This window comes from Suricata suricatta, chromosome 12, assembly GCF_006229205.1.
Source record: "Suricata suricatta isolate VVHF042 chromosome 12, meerkat_22Aug2017_6uvM2_HiC, whole genome shotgun sequence".
Lineage (NCBI taxonomy): Eukaryota > Metazoa > Chordata > Mammalia > Carnivora > Herpestidae > Suricata > Suricata suricatta.
This window is the reverse complement of record NC_043711.1, coordinates 90484546-90502537: the sequence shown is the minus strand read 5'-3', so window position 1 is coordinate 90502537 and position 17992 is coordinate 90484546. Positions and strand designations below refer to the sequence as shown.

Below are 17992 nucleotides of genomic sequence, written 5' to 3'. Positions count from 1 at the left end.
CGGAGCCTGCTGACGGCACGGGGGCGGGGCCGAGGGCGGAGGTGGGGCCTGAGGGGAGGGCGCGGGGGCGGGGCCTTAGGACAGTTGAGTGCCGCGCCCTACCGGAGCCGTGAAGCTCCCGGCCCGGGAGCTGAAGTCTGGGGTTACCCCGTGAGCGTCAGGGAAGGTCGGGAAGGTCGGGGATGAGTGCAGCGGGTCTTGGGATTTGCGGTCCCGATCCGGCCGCCATTTGACTGAGGCTGAACTAGGTCAAGTGTGGTGGGTCCGGGGCGGCCCAGGAGTTGCCCACCCAGCTGACTGAGGAAAGGAAAGGATGAGTCAAGCGGGAGAAACGGCCTATGCAAAACCCTAAGCGCTACTCCAACCCGCTCCTCCGTCCCGTCACCCCTACCTAGGCAGGGTCTTTGCCTTCGAACTGTCGCCCTGCTTCCTCTCCAGGAGCCTCGAATTCGATGGCTTTCGCGGGGCTCAACTCCCGGCAGCCCGAGTGAGCTTCCTAAAATGCAAAACCCTTCTTTCCTCTCCGGAACAGAAAACCTCTCTCCCTTCCCTCAGGGTAAAATACTCCCTAATTAGGTTTATAGGATTCTGCTAGATCACCACCCTGCCCCTAGCCAAAAGAAACTAGCTAGCCTCCTGGCCTTTTGCCTTTGCGTGGGCCATTATCTGGCCGGGAAGACTTCCCGCCGTCACCCCAAATTCCAGTCTATCCTTGGAGTCCCCTGCCCACCATTTGCTTGTTGACTAGTGCGTTCTCCTCCAAACTATGGGCACGCTGAGGTCCAAGTAGCCTCTCAATTCACCGCAGTATCCCCAGGGCTCAGAACTGTTCAAGGACTTAAACTCCTAGAAACTTAGCAAGGATTTTCCATTTTAAGTTGCCATTTACCAAGTACCTCCCAAGAGTCATGTCACACCGGGTTTCCTGGGAGGAATGCTCTGAGAGGAAGGTAAATGAACTATGACACAGGAGCCAGGGGAAATCGGGCTGAACTCCAGCCTCTTAGCCCCTGCTGTCTCAGATTCCTCTTCCCGAAATCTGAGGAAAAAGCCACCTTACTGGCCACCTGGGGCCAGCCTAGGCAGCTGCTGCAAACTTCATTTACCCAGCAGAAGGAACACTGACATCTTAAGTGCCAGAAGCTTCCACATCAATTAATTCAGGTCTTCCCCCACCCACTTCCTTCATAAAGTAATTCATGCACACATCCCCTCTTCACTGCTACAGCATGACATTTAAGAGTGCAGGCTCTGAAGCCAGACTTCCTGGGGTTTGATTCCCAGCCTCATCATTTACTACTTGTGTGATCTTAGGCAAATTACTTAACTCCTCTATGTCTGTTTTCTCATATGTAATAATTAGATTTATCAAAAACTGAGATCGCTTTTACAATGTGCCAGCCACTGTTCTATATGCTTTATAAATTTTAATTCATTTAATCCTCATAACAATGCTATGAGGTAGTATTAGAAGGAACCTCTTTTGGCAGATGGGAAACCAAAACACAGGTGGTCCCCCCACCCCCATACTATTGGTAAATGGGAAAGCAGGGATCCAAACCTGGGTTATGTAGTCTAGAGTCTATCCTTTTTTTTAAATGTTTATTTATTTATTTTGAGAGAGAGAGAGAGAGAGAGAGCAGAGGAGGGGCAGAGAGGGAGACAGAGAATCCCAAGCAGAGTCCTCACTGCCAGCACAGAGCTCGACCCAGGGATCAAGCCCACAGAATTGTATGATTGTGACCGGCACCAAAACTAATTGTCAACACAACCCACTGAGCCACCCAAGTGCTCCTAGAGTCTATGCTTTTAACCACTATACTGGTACCTACTTTGTAGGATGGTTGTAGGATTAAACAAATTAATATGTGTAAACCACTGAGAATAATGCCTGGTCCTTAGTAAATACTATTTTATTTTAAGTTGTTATTGTTGTTGTGATGATGATGATGATGATGGTAATGATGATGACTCTTCAGCTGCCCTCATGCTTGTTCTTTGAAATCCAGGAAGCTGCTTTGCACATAGCACACATTCTCACATGGATTACTAGTTGTATTTCAGGGGAAAGACAGAACTTAGCAGCTCTGGGCAAGGTATTTGTCCAAGGCAAGAGACAGGGAGCAGCTGGAGAGCCCACCTGGAAGCTGGAACTGGGGCCAACTTGACCAGTACACGAGAGCCTAAGAAGCCTAGAGTCAGTGCTGTGAGTCAGGCAGCAGGGAGATCACCCTGGTGCCAGATGGAATCTGGTAATCTCCGCAAGTATGTTTGTAAGGTTAAATCGGCGGAGTAAGAAAGTCACAGAACAGAGAATTGGGGAAAAAAACCCAGAGCACCCTTTATTAAAGAGCTCTTGGCTGAACCTTATTAAAGGTTCCGTGGCTGGGAGGGAACAAGCCAGGGAAGTTGCAGAGACGATACAGAAAACCGAGGTCAGAAATAAATGTAAAAGGCCTTTACTGGGAGCGGTCTCAGGCAAGGTTCCCTGGTCGGGACAGGATGGGTCAGGGAAGTTGTGCCAGGGGGACAAAGAGTGGGACCTTATATAGGGCACTAGTTCCGGGGATGTGTCCAGGGGCAGAAGATGTGTTTTCTGGGAAGCTGGCAGCGGGTGGAAAGTTCCAAAATGGTGGTCTGTCGGCCATCTTGGTGTTCCTTTCCCAGAGCCCGCCAAACCTATCAGTGTTTTCTCCAATTACCATCATATCAACAGATACTCCCTGGAGAGGGGACTCCAAGTATACTGAGTGCAGCTACACCTGGGAGTGGTCTCTGGGCCCAGGTTGATTACAGACTGCTGTGTACTGGAAAACCTTTCCAGGACATGCCCATCTTGGACAGGGAGGCTGCAAGTCATTTAGTTATTCCACAACCTTCCCCACCCCAGGCTCCAAACCCAAGGCCTGCTCCATCTTGGGAAGACAGAATGAAATCTACTTATTAAATGCTCAGGGCCCAGCACCAAGCTGGACACAAAACAAACACTGATTGAAAACAGGTAAATGATAAGTAGGATCACATGGCCATTCTGCCTGGCTTCCTCTCCACCTACCCAGCACCTTCCTTATCATGGTTCTCCTATCATACTTCCTCTGCCCACTATTTCATTGTTCTCTCAAGAGCCTGGACAGCTCCACATTCACATTTTTAGCTTCAGATCTCTACCATAATGTTTGGCTGCTAGTAGGCACTCATAGAAGGCATTTTTACACATTTTTTAATTGAATGAATGAAATACTACAACACTAACATTTGGGCTAGAGAATTAGTAAGGCGTAGGCCAAAACTGAGAGGACGTGCAATGCTAGAGTTTGAATTGTATCTAGTAAGATATGGGACATCAAGAGATTTTGAAACAAAGGGAAGTTTTTCAGATTCTTCTGCCCCACCCTCAAGGGTCTCGGTGTGGAGGACAGAATCATGGTAGCAGGTTAGTGGCTATGGACCTGAGAGGCCAGCAGCACTAGGACTGGAAATGGCACAGTGGCTACAACAGGGCAGATTCCCCAGTGCAGGGAAAGCAATTCAATTACCTGCTGCAAGGAATCCGACCTCTACAGGAAAAAATTCTCACTCACTTCTCGGAAGATTGAGATTCAATGAATAACTATTTGCACAGTACCTATCTTTGAGTTCCAGGGGGAAGAAAACAGCAAAATATTCAAGTTAGAAAAGTTGCCACGATCATACTGCTAGTGGGCTCATAGCTGGACATAAAGCACCCATAGTTTGAAATGTAAATATAATGGATGCTATTTGTGAAAATATGCTGAAATGATTGAGACTGGGCTGCAGCCAGGGGCTAGTCATCATGAGGCAATCTAACCGTCCATACGCTCCAGAAACTCATCAGCAAATACGGTAGACAATGAGTAAACAGAAAAGTAGATCTATAAGGGCAAAGATAAACTTCAGGGGCTGTGGGTACCCACCCAAAAGGGTCCCCAAAGGCTCTTCAGACCTTGGTAGTTTAGGAATTTTCAAGGTAGCTAATGTGGGGAATAGCACTTCAAGCAGAGAGAACAGCCAGTGCATGCCAGGGAGAAGAAATAATAAAAAGTAATCAGGGATTGCCCAGAAGTGAAGTCATTTTTGACTCTTCTCTCATATCACTTATCTGATCCATCTGCAAATCCTATTGGCTCTACCCTCAAACTCTACCTTCAAAATATATCCAGTGACAAGAGCACACAAAAGGATGCCCAATACCATGTAATCAGGGAAATGTAAATTAAAACCACCCAGCCATATGGAGACAAGAAAAATGAGTGCCTATGTCCACACAGAGGTTTTTAAAATAGCTTTGTGTGTAAAAGCCCCATACTGGAAACAACCCAAATGCCCATCAACAGATGACTGGGTAAACAAATAATGGATATAAAATAAATATATCCATACAGTGAAATACTACCCAATAATAAAAAGAAATTATTGATACAATATGATCTCAAAAGTAATGCTGAAAGAAGCCAGAAAGTGGATATTGCATATCATTTACATACAACTGTAGAAATTGCATGACAGAACCAATCAAAGTGACAATGGTTATATAGAAGAGATTACAAGGGGACAGAAGGAATTTGGGGGAGTGGCTGATATGTTCCATTTGTATAATTCTAGGAGTGCCTATTCAGTCATTGGGAGAAATGTGGAGTCACTGACCACAGAACAAGGGAAGTAACTCTGCTGGGTTTGTTCCGATCATGCCGGCCCGTGCTGTATCCTCATTTTTGTAACTGCATAGAATGAGAATTTTCCCTTTCAGAAACCATTTAATCCAAATTTCTGGCGTTCCGATTCAGGTGCCAGGGCCCTAGGCTGCTTTATACACATAGCATGTTCAGCCCACAGCCCTGACCTCTACCCTGGGCTTTCTGGGCATCAGCTTTCGCAAACTGAGTTCTTTCCTTTGCAATATGTCACCTGTGCAGCAACCAAGCAGGGAAGGTCTCGCAGGTTAGGGAGTTCCAGCACAAAGTCCGGGATGGAACTGCCGAGGGACGCCTAAACCTCCTCCGGCGGCGGCGGTGGAAACCACTTCCACAGCCTGGCCATGCCCGGCTGCCACCCATGGCACAGGGCGGTCTCATCACCCACACCTGGGAAGATGAAAGGAAAATCAAGGTTTGGAGTCCACGTGGCGGTCTGTCGCCGCCCGCTGGAGTGAGTGACATGACCTGTTTCGAATCGCCCAGCTGGTAAAGAGGGCCACAAGAATGACCCAGCAATGGTACTGCCGGGCGCGCGCTCAGTCTCCTGCGCCTCGCGAAGCATCGCGGGAGTCGCGCCTCCTGACGTCACTAGGAGGCGCCTGCTTCGGGGTCCTTCTGGAGCGGGGCTATTGAGCTGTGGAGCCTAGACAGCTTTGCTTCGGGCAGCTGCCTGGCGCGCGATCCCTCGAAGCTGTAGTAGCTGGCAGGCTTCCCCCACGCCTGCCGTTTCGGGTCGTGCGGGGGACGAGTAAAAAGAGGGCCAGGGGTTGAGAGAGAGCAGGTCAGGGAGGTGGTCAGCCTCCGGCCTCATGGCGGTCTCGGGAGTTGGCGTCCAGTGGCCGCTCCGGCCCAGAGCCCCGTCGACCGCTCTGCCTCCACCGGCCCTGACTCCCCGAGTATTTCAGCAGTCCAGCACGGGCTCCGGACACTGCAAATTTCCTTCAGGCTACAATTTGCGACTCTACGAAGTTAATTTCTCTCCCCAATTAGATGGTGAGCAGCAGAAGCAGAGCGCTAATATAAACGGTGGTAGGGTTCCTGGTAAAATTTGGTATAAGCAAGATTTATTATTCTTTTTTAAGTAAATATTACTTCCTGTCTCTTGAAAGTAGCAGAAGTCATTGATGACATTGGTTGCAGAATAGGAAAATGAATGCCTCAGGAGGGTGAAATTCGTTCTTTTCAAAATTCTCCAGGTCCCTGCATAGGTATTGCCTAATTTTTTTTCTTTCTTTAGTTTTCATTAGGGCATAGTAACACTCGAACCTCTTAGGGAATCCCTGAGTTTGAATAAAACCTCTCATATTTGGTTTATAAATAAATAACTTAGCAAAAGCTAGACTGTAGATCTGTGAATCATAAGAATCAAAAGACACCGCAAATTTTCCTTCTTGCTCTTGGGGAGAGACCTTTATCCCCACACGTTATCTCCCCTTTCTCATTATATTTCCTCTTCTTTTGACATTCGTTTCTCTGGGCAGAGATGTTTTTGAGTTCAAGAAATAAGATCTCCAATAGTTATTTTTCTGCTGTTTACCCACTAAACTATCACATTTTGTTGTTTTGTATTTGTATTTTTAATGGAGTTTTTAAATATTTATTTTTGTGCGTGCAGAGAGGCAGAGGATTTGAAGCAGATTCTCTCCTGTCAACAAAGACATGGGGCTTGAACTCATAAAACCATGAGATTATGACCTGACTGAGCCACCCAGGCACCCCAGTTTGTGTGTATGTTTTAAGAGTGACGTTGAAATACTTGTTCAGTTCCATTAACTTTTTCATTTCCGAGGCTTGCGTACCAGTGTTACCAGAAGTTCGAGCACACAGGTGAACAGCAACTGGGAAAAAAGCATTCCTGAAGCTCATGTTTGAATTTAAAACACCCCTGCTCACTACCTTAACCAGTTGACTGAACTTAATTTCACTAATAGAGGACCAATTTGATATACGTAGCATCAGCTCTGAGCTATTCTGGCCAAAAATGTTTAATTCAAAGATAGTCAAGCCTTTAGACCTAACTTCCACTTTGCAGGAAAGGACATAACGGGATCATAGACACCATGCTGAAACCATCAGAAAAATCCAGAATGTGGGGCACATAATTTAGTCTCCTCAAAAAATCAATGCCATTAAAGAGGAGGAGGAGGAGGAGGAGGAAAAGAAAGAAACACAGGGAACTGTGTTTTGGACTTAAACAGATAAGAGACCTCCAAATCCAACATGTGAACCTTGACTGGATTCTGGCTGGATAAAACATCTATAAAACACATTTTGGGGACAACTGGGGAACATGTAACTAAGCATGAAATATCAGACATGAAAATGGTATGCTATAGTTATATAATGAAGTATATAATGCCTGAAATAGCAAGTGTTTAGTAAAATATACACACACATATGAAGCATACATAGGTTAATTTTTAAAAGGTGGTAGGTACTGGTGTTTATTATACTATTCTTTCCACTTTTCTAGATGTTTCAAATTTTTCAAAACTTTGGAAGAAACGTACATCTTTGCCACAAGGAAAAAGCGAGGTGACCCATGACAAGACAGGCCTTGCCCGCTCCCAAGGCACCTTCTCAAGTCCATGTAATGGGAGTAGTAGGCAGGCTGTCAGTGCTCCTCTGCCCCTAGGTTTCTCTAGGCCTCTGTGTCCCCTTTGGGGAGTAAAGTTGGATTAAATTCAGAGAGATCCAAAAAGTTCTTGCTAAAATTATAGGTATATGTTCTAATCATCTAGTTCTACATAACAAACTATTCCAAATTAGTGGCTTAAACTGTGATTTTATTATGTTTGTGGATTCTGTGGGTCAGGAATTAAGAAAGGTAGAGGAACAGCTGATCTGCTCCATGATGTCTGTGGCCTCAGCTCGGACAGCTCAAAGGCCAGGGGTAACTTGATGCTGGAGACAGGAGTCACTTGGAGGTGTCTTCACGCACATGTTTAGCAGGTGATGCTGTTATAGGTTGGGACCTCTTGAGCTGTTGGCCAGGACACCTATACATGGCCTATCCATATAGTCTATCAGAGTGACCTCAGACTTGCATTGTTGGCTTGTGGCTCTAAAGGTGAGTGTCCCAGGAGAACTAGGCAGAAGCTGTATGGCCTTTGATAATCTAGCTTCAGAAGTCAGTGTCCCTTCCACTATAGTGCCTGATTCAGAGGGAGGGAACATGGACCTCACCTCTCAGTTGCAGGAGCATCAAACTCACAGTGTAAGAGAAGAGGATTATGGGCTGGGAGATAATAGTTGAGTACATTTCTGGAACGTATTCCAAATAGATTGTCACAACATTCCAGTGTTCTATAGCTGGATTTCTCTCAGCTGGCCTCCAGATTCTGCCCTCCGAGCAAAGTGGACTCTCTCTTCCCTGAGACTCTATTCTGGCTTGGCTACTCTAAATAAGCCCTGAACTAGGGCTTGAGTGTGTGAGAGAATGGAAGTCTGTGAACAGAGCTTTAACGGGAAAATAATTTGAAATTCAGGATGTGAGCCTTTCATTCTGAAAATGTTAATTCCTTGGCAGACTGTTTTCATGACTTTAGTTATCAACTCCATATGAACAACACTGAATCTTTTCTAAACCTCAGGGATTTCTAGCTATTTACTGGTAATTTCTACTGGTATGAATTGCCTTCATCTCAACTGGACTCATGCTTCAAAGCAGCTCACCCCTCAGAATCTCCATCTTCCATTCGCTCCACCACTTCCCAGGATATCAGGCCCAAATTCTTGCCAATCTGACCCTTCCAACCATCAGACTAAATCTATTTCAAAATGCCACCTTTCCTACAACAGCACTTTAGTTCATCCTCATTACTTCCTCTTGGGGTTATATCACGCTCCATAAATGGCCTTTCTTCCACAGTTCCCATCTTTATAGAACCCACCAGCTAAACTGTTCCCACTGCAACCAGTCCTCACACACTGGCAGCGGCTCTGCAATCTTCTTACTGCATTCAGCGTCCACCAAAGCAGGTTCCCAGTGTATACAGTACACAGCTGTCCCATTCAGGCGTGTACAGTCTTTCCCACTGTCCTTGGGACAGATGATCGCATACATCATCGTAACCCAAAACGACAGTTCAGGCTTCAGGAGCTCAAAGTGTGAATGGAGACAATAGCCTCCAAATGGTTGTGACCTGTGGGCAGCTGGGAAATGAAGGGGTGAGTGATCTATGTAAGGAAAGTATCTACTATTTCATCTTTTCATTAAGCACATTGGGCAAACAGATCATGCAGGTTAAGTTTATTTTATATCCTTGAGCTAGTCCAAAAGCTGAATAATATTCATAGTCAAGAGACATTCATGCCTTTGGTAAAGGAAACTCAAATTCAGAAGTATAGTTGGAAGAAAAGACTTCAATGAAAGACTCATAAATTATAAAAGTACAGATTCAGTCAGATTTAATCTTAAAAAATAGAATGTATCTGATATAAGGATCTTGTTAGAAACATACCTATCTGGGCACTACAGAAGATGCACAAACCTCTACAACTCATGGAGGAAAGAGTTTATAGACAATCTTGATAAGGAATTGAGGAACAATTCAAAAATAGTTTACAAAGAGAATTAGGAGACAGAAGATGCTTCAAGAGGCATGGTCCTCAGAAATTGTTCTGGAAGGCTGGTTCACTTGTATCAATGTCATGTTCCTGAATGACAGAATAAGACACAGTATTCAGTACAAAGCATGAAATGGGAAGTCTGGTGTTTTATACTTTGATGAAGATTCTGAATCATCATTAATTGGGACACACAGTAATCTCTGGCTTAAAGGCTGAATCCAGCTGAAGGATCAAATTTTCACTATCTGGACAGGGCTTTTGACTACTGTCCACCACCCACCACAATGAGCGGGGAGCAAATACAGTTGAAGGCAGAGAGGCAAAGACCACACCAGACTTCTTATCTTGGCCTTCAGGGCCTGTCTCTGCTGCGCCAGCGGAGCGAGTACAGCCAAGAACCTACATGAGTGCCATCCCCCATTTCAGTGCTCCGCAGTTATATCAGCTCACTTCTGGTTCCTCATGGCATTGATCTCCGAGCGCTGTAATGGCTCCTATAGTATTCCAGTCGCCCCCACTGCACGTGGCTCAGGAAGAGATAGCAAAGGCCACTTTCATCTTGTTTACTACCACAGCCCCACATCTAGTGCCATGAGTACCTAGCAGAGTCAGCCCCTGCCAGTAGATTCCAACCTTTCCACTCAGCACATATAATCCATGTATGTATTTATAGACCTTCCCCCACAACCCCATTTACCACATCCTGAATGTCTTCCCAAGTCCTTAAACATTCTTCTAAACATTTTTAATCTTAGGGATGTACCATAGATGCTTAACTAGTTCCATACTGATGAAGATTTTTCTTCTATTAAAACAATGCTACACGGAGCATCCTGGTTGGTAAATCTACACACTTTCAGGATTATAAATCTAAGACAAATTCTGAGGATTAAAATTGCTGTGTCAAAGGTACATACATTTTGAAGGCTTTTGTACAATATATAAAAGATCTCCAGAAAAGTGGGACAAATTTATTCTCCTGTTGGTAGAAGAGGTAGCATATAAATGTCCACTTCCGACAGTGGTTGTTGAACATTTAATTTTAGAAATCTTGTCAAGAGATAGACAAAATGAAGGCCAGGCATAATTTTAAAGTCCTTGGTCCTCAGTCCAGAGAAAAAGGATTTCTGACACAAGGTGCTGACCTCATGGCCTGCTTCTGTATCCTGTACTCAGGTCTCTCTAGCAAAACTGGCATCACTGCTATGCCTCAAAACAGCCAGGCTAAGTAAGCCTAGCCTTCAGAACTGTGCACAGGTCTCTTCTCTGCCAGAGACACTCATCTCCCAACTATCTGCGTGGCAAAGTCCCTCAACACTTTCATGTCTTGCTCCAATATCCCCTCTGTAGCAAGACCTACCCTCACCACCCCATTTAATACTGCTACATCCAGCAGCTTGATCCCTGCCTTACTTTATCTATCCCGTCACCTGCTATCTTACAACGTGATTTACTTATCTATGATGTTTATTGTCTACTGTCAAGCTCCTCCAGCTAGAAGAGAAGTGCAGGAATCATTGTCTGTTTTGTCAACCTACTAGACCTACTAGATAATAAATACTTGCAGAATGAATGAATGGCATAAAATACGAGAAGTCCAGTTTATGGAAGATACCACCACTCAAAGGGCTTCCATTTCAGTAGGCTTTCTAGGCTCTACCTGATTCAATTTCTTGAACTCCACCACTTGGAAGAAGATGTGCTCAAGGATATGTTTGGCATCTTGTTGGTCCTTTGGTAGTTTACTGGTTACTCCAAGAATGTCACCACACTTTCTGACGTAGAATTCCAGGTCTTCTTCAGTACCTAAGCACAGTTGGAGCAGTTAGATTAACCTTTATTTCCTGTCCTTCTCCAAGTACCGACTTACTGTGGTACAGGTGTCCCCTTGTGAGGTTTCTGCACCTCTCAAAATCACTCCCCTAAATTAGGACAAAAGTATGACACTCCTAATTAGAATAAAGCTGGGGGCACCTGGCTGGCTCAGTCAGTTAAGTGTAGTCTGACTCATGATTTTGGCTCTGGTCATGGTCTTGGAATTAATGAGTTCAAGCCCCACATTGGGCTCCATGCTGACAATGTGGAGCCGGCTTGGTATTCTCTCTCCCTCTCCCTCACCCTCTCCCTTTCCCTCTCAAAATTAAATAAATACACTCTAGAGTAAAGCTAGAATGGCTCTGGGTCTCCTGTTCCCAGATCCAGCATTCCTACATTACAAAGAATAGGAGGAACTAGAAGGAAATCAAATTGCCATTCTCTGAATGCAGCAAGAACCATTGTGAGAAGGGCTTATGGGTATTTTAAATAGCATTTATTATAGCAATATTATAGAAAAGGAAATTAAGAAAAAAATCACTTATAATTCCACTAATAACGTATCTCTGTACAGCCATCCCCAGCAACCCTGTGTCAAGGATGGACAGCCATTATAGCCCTTCTTACACTCTACTGTAATTCCTGTTTTTCTCCTTTTGATGTGCATTTTTTAAAGCTATAATAGAAATTTAAGTTTTTTATTAAAATATTCAAACCATAGGGGCACCTCAGTGGCTCAGTCGGTGAAGCATCTGACTCTTGATTTCAGCCCAGGTCATGATCTCAGTCATTCGTGAGATCGAGCCCCATGTCTGGCTCCACACTGAACCTGGAGCCTGCTTAAGAGTGTCTCTCTTGGGGCACCTGGGTGGCTCATTCGGTTAAGCGACCGGCTTCAGCTCAGGTCATGATCTCACGGTTTGTGGGTTTGAGCCCCGCGTCGGGCTCTGTGCTGACAGCCAGCTCAGAGCCTGGAGCCTATTTCGGATTCTGTATCTCTCCCTCTCTCTCTGACCCTCCCCTGCTCATGCTCTCTCTCTCTCTCTGTCTTTCAAAAATAAATTAAAGAAAACATTAAAAAAAAATTTTTTTTAAAGTCTCTCTCTCCCTTTCCCTCTGCCTCTCCCCTACTCATACATACATTCTCTCTCTCTCTCTCAAAAAAAAAAATTAAACCATACAGCTGCAAAAATCTCTTGCCCCAATTCTATCCCCACCAATACCACCTAAGGTAATTACTGCCATGTATGCCTAAATATTTACGTATGTATAAAAAACAGGATCAAACTATAATAGTTCTGTAAGTTGCTTTCTTCATTTAACAATGTCTCGTGGACATCTTACATCAAAGCTTATGCTCTGTATCTTTTTTTAACAGATGTATAATATTTCATTATTTTTAAAACCAATCTCTCTACTGATGGGCTACTAGACTGTTGCCAATTTTTTAATGCTACAATTAATATCTCTATAGCTATATTTTTTGTTTTACATTTCTACAAGGATTTCTATAGGGTAAATTGTTAGAAACAGAAATGCTAGGTCAAACCATTTGACCCTTCACAGATGTGTTATTCCTACTGGACCAATCACTACGTCTTGCTAATTTTAGATTGCTCAGCACCTACCACAATGTTGACACAGAAGATAAATGCAGTTAAGGTGTTCAACACTGAGCTGTTTTCATTTTTGCACTCCTTCCTGGTCCTTGGGCACATACAGATGTTGTTCATAGTTAGGATCCTACTGAATATGGAATTTTATATCCTGCCCTTCTTCATTTAGGATTCTCACTTAAGTTCTATCAATGTCACTCTCTGGAAACCTCTTTTATAATGACATGTTGTCTCAAATAAATGTGACACAATTTACTACCATTCCCCTGCTAGTGTACACTAAGCCTATTCCCAATTGGTTAAATAATTTTTATTCCTAATTTTAAAAATAAATAACATAGTAATCATCTGTATGCCTTCACACATCTCCTTAGATTAGATTCCCAGGAGTGGGGTCACTGCCTCAAAATGGATGGGTAATGTTATGCCTCTGGGCACATGTGTGCAGGCCCATTTGCTATGCATGTCAGGGGAAGCACGGGGCCAAGGGTCAAGAGAACCACTCACCACGCAGGCATGTGGCCTGGGGCCTCACCTCCTCCTCCACATGTCCAGGCGGCTACACATAACTCTCTTCATTCCCTCCTTTACATCCAGGATTTCTCATATATGCCCTCCAAGTACACAAGATGGGAAATGCATAACAGCCAGAAAAGTCCACGCCCTTGATTTCTCAGTTGGAAGCTATAGCCAGTGGAAGTCCCTGTGGTCTCTTCAGGACCCCTTCCAATCTGAAATCTCTGTAATTCTGGCCTTGACTGAATTTTCTTATTTAACTGTTCATATGACCAATGACCTACACTTGGTAAGTGGCAGCCAGGGTCAGAATGCATCCTATGGTTACTCCATAAGTCAGAACTAAGGACCTACAGGGGTTAAAGCTGAGACCTTGGCTTCTGCTTTGCACCATGTTCTAAGTCACTGAGCAAACTGGCCTGAGAGAAACAATCAACATCATTTACATGAAATAAACTGTCATTTTACACTGCCATTCATATTTTGTTCTCTCTGAACAAACTCTAGCATTCTCTCACGGCAAATCTCACAAGTTCACAACTACATAAAACTTACAAAAGAAAGTAACAAAAATCTGGCCAAACTTACACTTATTGGTAATCTGAGCGAGGCGGGCCTTCTCCGAAGAGAATGTCTCATCCAAGTCAAACAGTTCCAGTGGGGGAGGTGGTAACTCTCTGAAGCTGGGAGGGAAAACCTGAAAGGAAATCAGGTCTTTCATGAAAGAATATATGTAAAGTCACAACTGACAGTGATAAGATGGAAGGGAAACAAGAGGCCAACTCAGCCCTTCCCTGGGGATGAATCACAGTGGAAGTCCCTCCGGAATACTAATAGGTTTGGTCCTGCATGTTTGGAGCCAGAGAAACACAACTTCCTGAGAAGTGCCACATGCACTGGGTGTACATATACTCATGGCGGGAAGGGTCATGTGATGGTCCAGCCGCCAAGTAAGGGCAAACAGTGGGGTTCTGTAGCACGATCCCCCCAAGCACACCTACTCACCGCTGGCTGAAGGGCCGGCAGCGGGGTCTCAAACTGAGGTTGGATGAGCTGGAGAGGTTCATGTTTCACGTTTAGCTGTTCATGGGCCCTGTGTTAGCAAGAAGACAAAAAAGCAGGGATCAGGATGAAACACTGTGGCAAAGCACATCTAACTGACAACACTGCACTGTTCTCCATCAAATCAGGCGGTTCAACACTTTCACAGAAAAACACACAGTATGTGTTGGTATATATAATGTAATGATCCTTTCACGAATCTTCTCTACTCTATCATACGGCACAACTATAATGAGAACTGAAGGGGAAAGTTTTTTCAAGTTTCATATCAGCCTTCTCCTAAACAGGCTTTTTATTTTTATCCAATGGACACTGTAAATGGGGTAACTCACTCTGTTTCCTTATTTGTTTTTACCACCAAGAGACAGGAGTCAAATCTGAAGTCTGCTTCTGGGAAGTGAACAGATCTGTACAAGATACACCTTGTATGCTCATTCACTCAACAAGTATTTTACTAAGTATGTACTATGCACCAGACGGTTTGGTTTTATACAGCAGGAGAACAGCACCGGTGAAAACAAGACCAAGGCAGCCCTCACGAACTTACATTCTACTAGAGGAGAGACACACAAAAAACAAAACCCTAGATGACAGGTATCAATATGTAGTAAGAAGAAAAACAAACCAGGACAGAGGGATAGAGACGGGGAAGAGGCAGGGGTACAGCCTGTCAGAGAAGCCCTGAGTGAAGGGAGGAAGGAAGTCACGCTCTTGCTTTCAAAAGTATCGCAGGCAGAGGCAAGAGCAAGGAGAATAGAAGTCAGAGTGCTGGGTATTTTCACAGAACCTCAGGGCAGCCGGAGTGGCTACAGCAGAGAGAGAACGCCAGTGATGAGTTTACAGAGCCAAGTGCTGACCTTATCCTGTGTTTCCTTTTGATGACGGCTTCCCCTCTGCCTCCATTCTCTCAAACATTCCTTTTATCCTTTTGTTCTGTACGTAATTTTTAAGCTGGCTGAATTCCTCTGGAAATGAGGCAAATTAAAAGATACTCACCTAATTCAAACTATGTACACATTTGTGACCTTTTAAAAGCTAAGCTCAACAAGCAAATGCCAATGGGTGTGGACAAAGTTCATGCCTGCTTCTGTGGACAAGTGATTTTACAAAGGAAAGAGGTCTGTGACTGCAGAAAGGCACTTAGCTAAGCTTACTACTGTCACCTCCTCCACTGTTCCCAGGTATCTGGGGAGAAGCTTTCCTGGCAATGCACAAGATCCCTCGGGAGGAAACAAATAACTCACTGAGTACCGACTGTGTGCGGCATGCTATACCTGACCCTGTGCTAGGCCTTTAAATTTATTTCACTTAATGCTCAAAACAACCCTGGACAGTGGGTATAATCTCTTAAAGAAGAGAAAGCAGAAGTATAGAGATTAAATAGCTTCCCAAGGTCACATGGTTAAGAAGTGACAAAGGCAAGATTAGAACCCAGAGCTGGCCAATCCCTGCCAACCAGAAGCCCCATGACTCAGTCTATACTGAAGGCAGAATATCATCAGGGACAGTGTTTAAGCTAAAGATCCCACCAATGGCACACAAAAATTCTGCTGCCGTGGTTTTCTGGCCTCGGCCATCCCAGCCATGATTTTCTGCTTTCTGTCCCCAGATGGGGTTGGCTATACTGAAGCCCTGTGTGAATAATAAAACACACCCAGTGCAGCTTCTCTTTCTTGCTCAGCTCGCCACTTGTCTAAATCTTCCTCCTCCAATTAGTCAACGTGTACTTGATGGGGGTGAGGGATGGGTGGAGAAACTAATCTTAAAACCAACCAAGCCTAATTCAGAAAGCTGACTGTGAGGCAGCTGGAGGCATAAAGGGAGGGACAAATGCCAATGCTAAATAGAAACTTGTGAAATGGGGCTGAGCTACGTATTTCCAGAACGCTCTGGCCTGACCTCTGGTACTGTGTTTTCACCACTTTGTGCCTCCGTCCCAAAGCCATCAGTCCATGAATTTAGAAGGCAGGGACTCCACGCTCTTTGTCTCTACCTTCAGCACCACAGGCGTCAATAAATACCAGATGGACAAATGAAGTTACTTCAGAGCTACATCATACAGAATCAAATTTTTACTCAGAAAACAGGAACTGCATTCAAAAGACATTACTAGCAAATACAAATACGTATGAGCACCATACAGAAACTGGCCTGTAACTACCGTCCTTTGCTTTGGTATAAAAAACAAATACATTAAAAGAGCTGTCCAAGCTCCAAAATCTCTACTACTTGACTGTGATGGCACTAAAACAATTGTTCCAAGCAATCCCGCATTCAACACAGTCACAGGGCCTGATCTAACCACATTCGAAGATGACAGAAAGCAAAGGCAGAAACCGGTTGGACTGTAGCTCACAAGTGAGGCAGCCTGCTGTGCCTCTGGTTATTCTGGGAAAGTTCTAACCACAGAAGCGGGGGAGCTCTGGGCCCATCTGCAGACGATCCTGCTTCCCTGACTCCCCGTTCTTTCCCCCTCCCCTTGGCTTCCAGAGACTCTCCTGCCGCCTGCACTCCCCTGCCCCTCCAGCTCCTTCTCCCCATCTTGTCACAGGCCCTCCTCTTCTCTTTCCTGCTCAAAAGCAAGGGCAGCTGTGAGGCCCTGTCTCCAGCCCAATTCCCACTCCAGTGCTGTCCGAGAGGCCCCAGCCCTTCCCCCCACTTCTCTAATCGTCTTATCTAGGCATCTTCAATGTCTACACGGGTAGTTCCACCTGCATTCTGCACAGTGCAACCTCTCAGCCACGTCAGACAGAGGCACCCAGAGCACAGCTCCTCTCTCTCTCCTCTCCTGGAATCCCGAGAGCCAGTCCACAGCACCGCCAGGCGCCCAGATGCCCCGATGCCCCAGGGGGAAACCACTATCTCTGATCTTGCTGTCACAGCCTACCATGGCCTGTGGCTCGGGACTCTTTCTTCCCAAACATCTCTTGAAACCATCTACTGCTCCCACCAGTGCCGCCCCTCAACCCTCCAGTCCTACTGTCCACAGTCGCCTAGCTGGTTTCTTCTACTTTTTTCCCCCGATCAGTTGTACTAACTGTTGCAAGGCTTTGTTTTACCTGGTTTTAGAAAACAGATTCAATCCAGTCCCTGCTCTAAGGTCTTTCCTGGCATCCCATTCACAAATCTGGCCCTTGCCCTGAGCCTCAGGCTGTCTGCCTTGGCTTCTCATTTCCGTGATGCTCAAGCATGCCTCATGAGCCCACGCTGGAGGACACAGAACAGATTGGTGCAGGGGACTTCAGAAGACCAAGCTTTCAACTATTCCTAAATTGACCTCTTTCGAAGAAAGGCTAAATGCAGTTCAGAGCGGTTAGGAATAAACTTCCCTGCCTGGACACACCTGCACATGTGAACATGTGGGCTCTGTACAGAGGCTACATCGTTGCCCACGTCTCTCTCTGAGCATCCCCACCATCTCCTGAAGCCTCTTCACCCCTTACAGTGGAGCACCCAGTACAGTGCCAAGCAGACACAAGGCCCCCCAAACTTTTTGTTGAAATAATCAATGCCTGGACAAGAGGGGCCTCTTTCATAAAGCCTTCCCTGCTCACCCCCTTCAGAGTCAAACTCTCTCTTCACTATGCCCATGCTTAGCAGTAATACAATGACCTTGCACCACAGCCTCGGCTGGTCGCCTCCATAAAACCATTAACTGTGGACACAGTGTCTGGCACAGGAGGAGCTCAGTAAGTA

The 17992-nt window shown here is 45.2% G+C and overlaps 1 protein-coding gene across 4 annotated transcripts in view; it reads right to left on the bottom strand.

Annotated features, from left to right (window-relative positions):
* Window positions 1–8952: 8952 nt before the first annotated feature.
* The window catches only part of IFT52 (intraflagellar transport 52), a 34438-nt gene continuing 25398 nt past the window's right edge, over window positions 8953–17992 (bottom strand). For all 4 annotated transcript variants that reach the window (XM_029918197.1, XM_029918195.1, XM_029918196.1 and 1 more), the window contains 4 exons: window positions 14240–14327; window positions 13823–13931; window positions 10948–11093; window positions 8953–9374 (listed from right to left, as the gene is read on the bottom strand). In XM_029918197.1, the coding sequence (XP_029774057.1) occupies window positions 9327–9374; window positions 10948–11093; window positions 13823–13931; window positions 14240–14327 (391 nt within the window). In that variant the 3' untranslated portion in view covers window positions 8953–9326. The remainder of the gene's footprint in view (window positions 9375–10947; window positions 11094–13822; window positions 13932–14239; window positions 14328–17992) is intronic.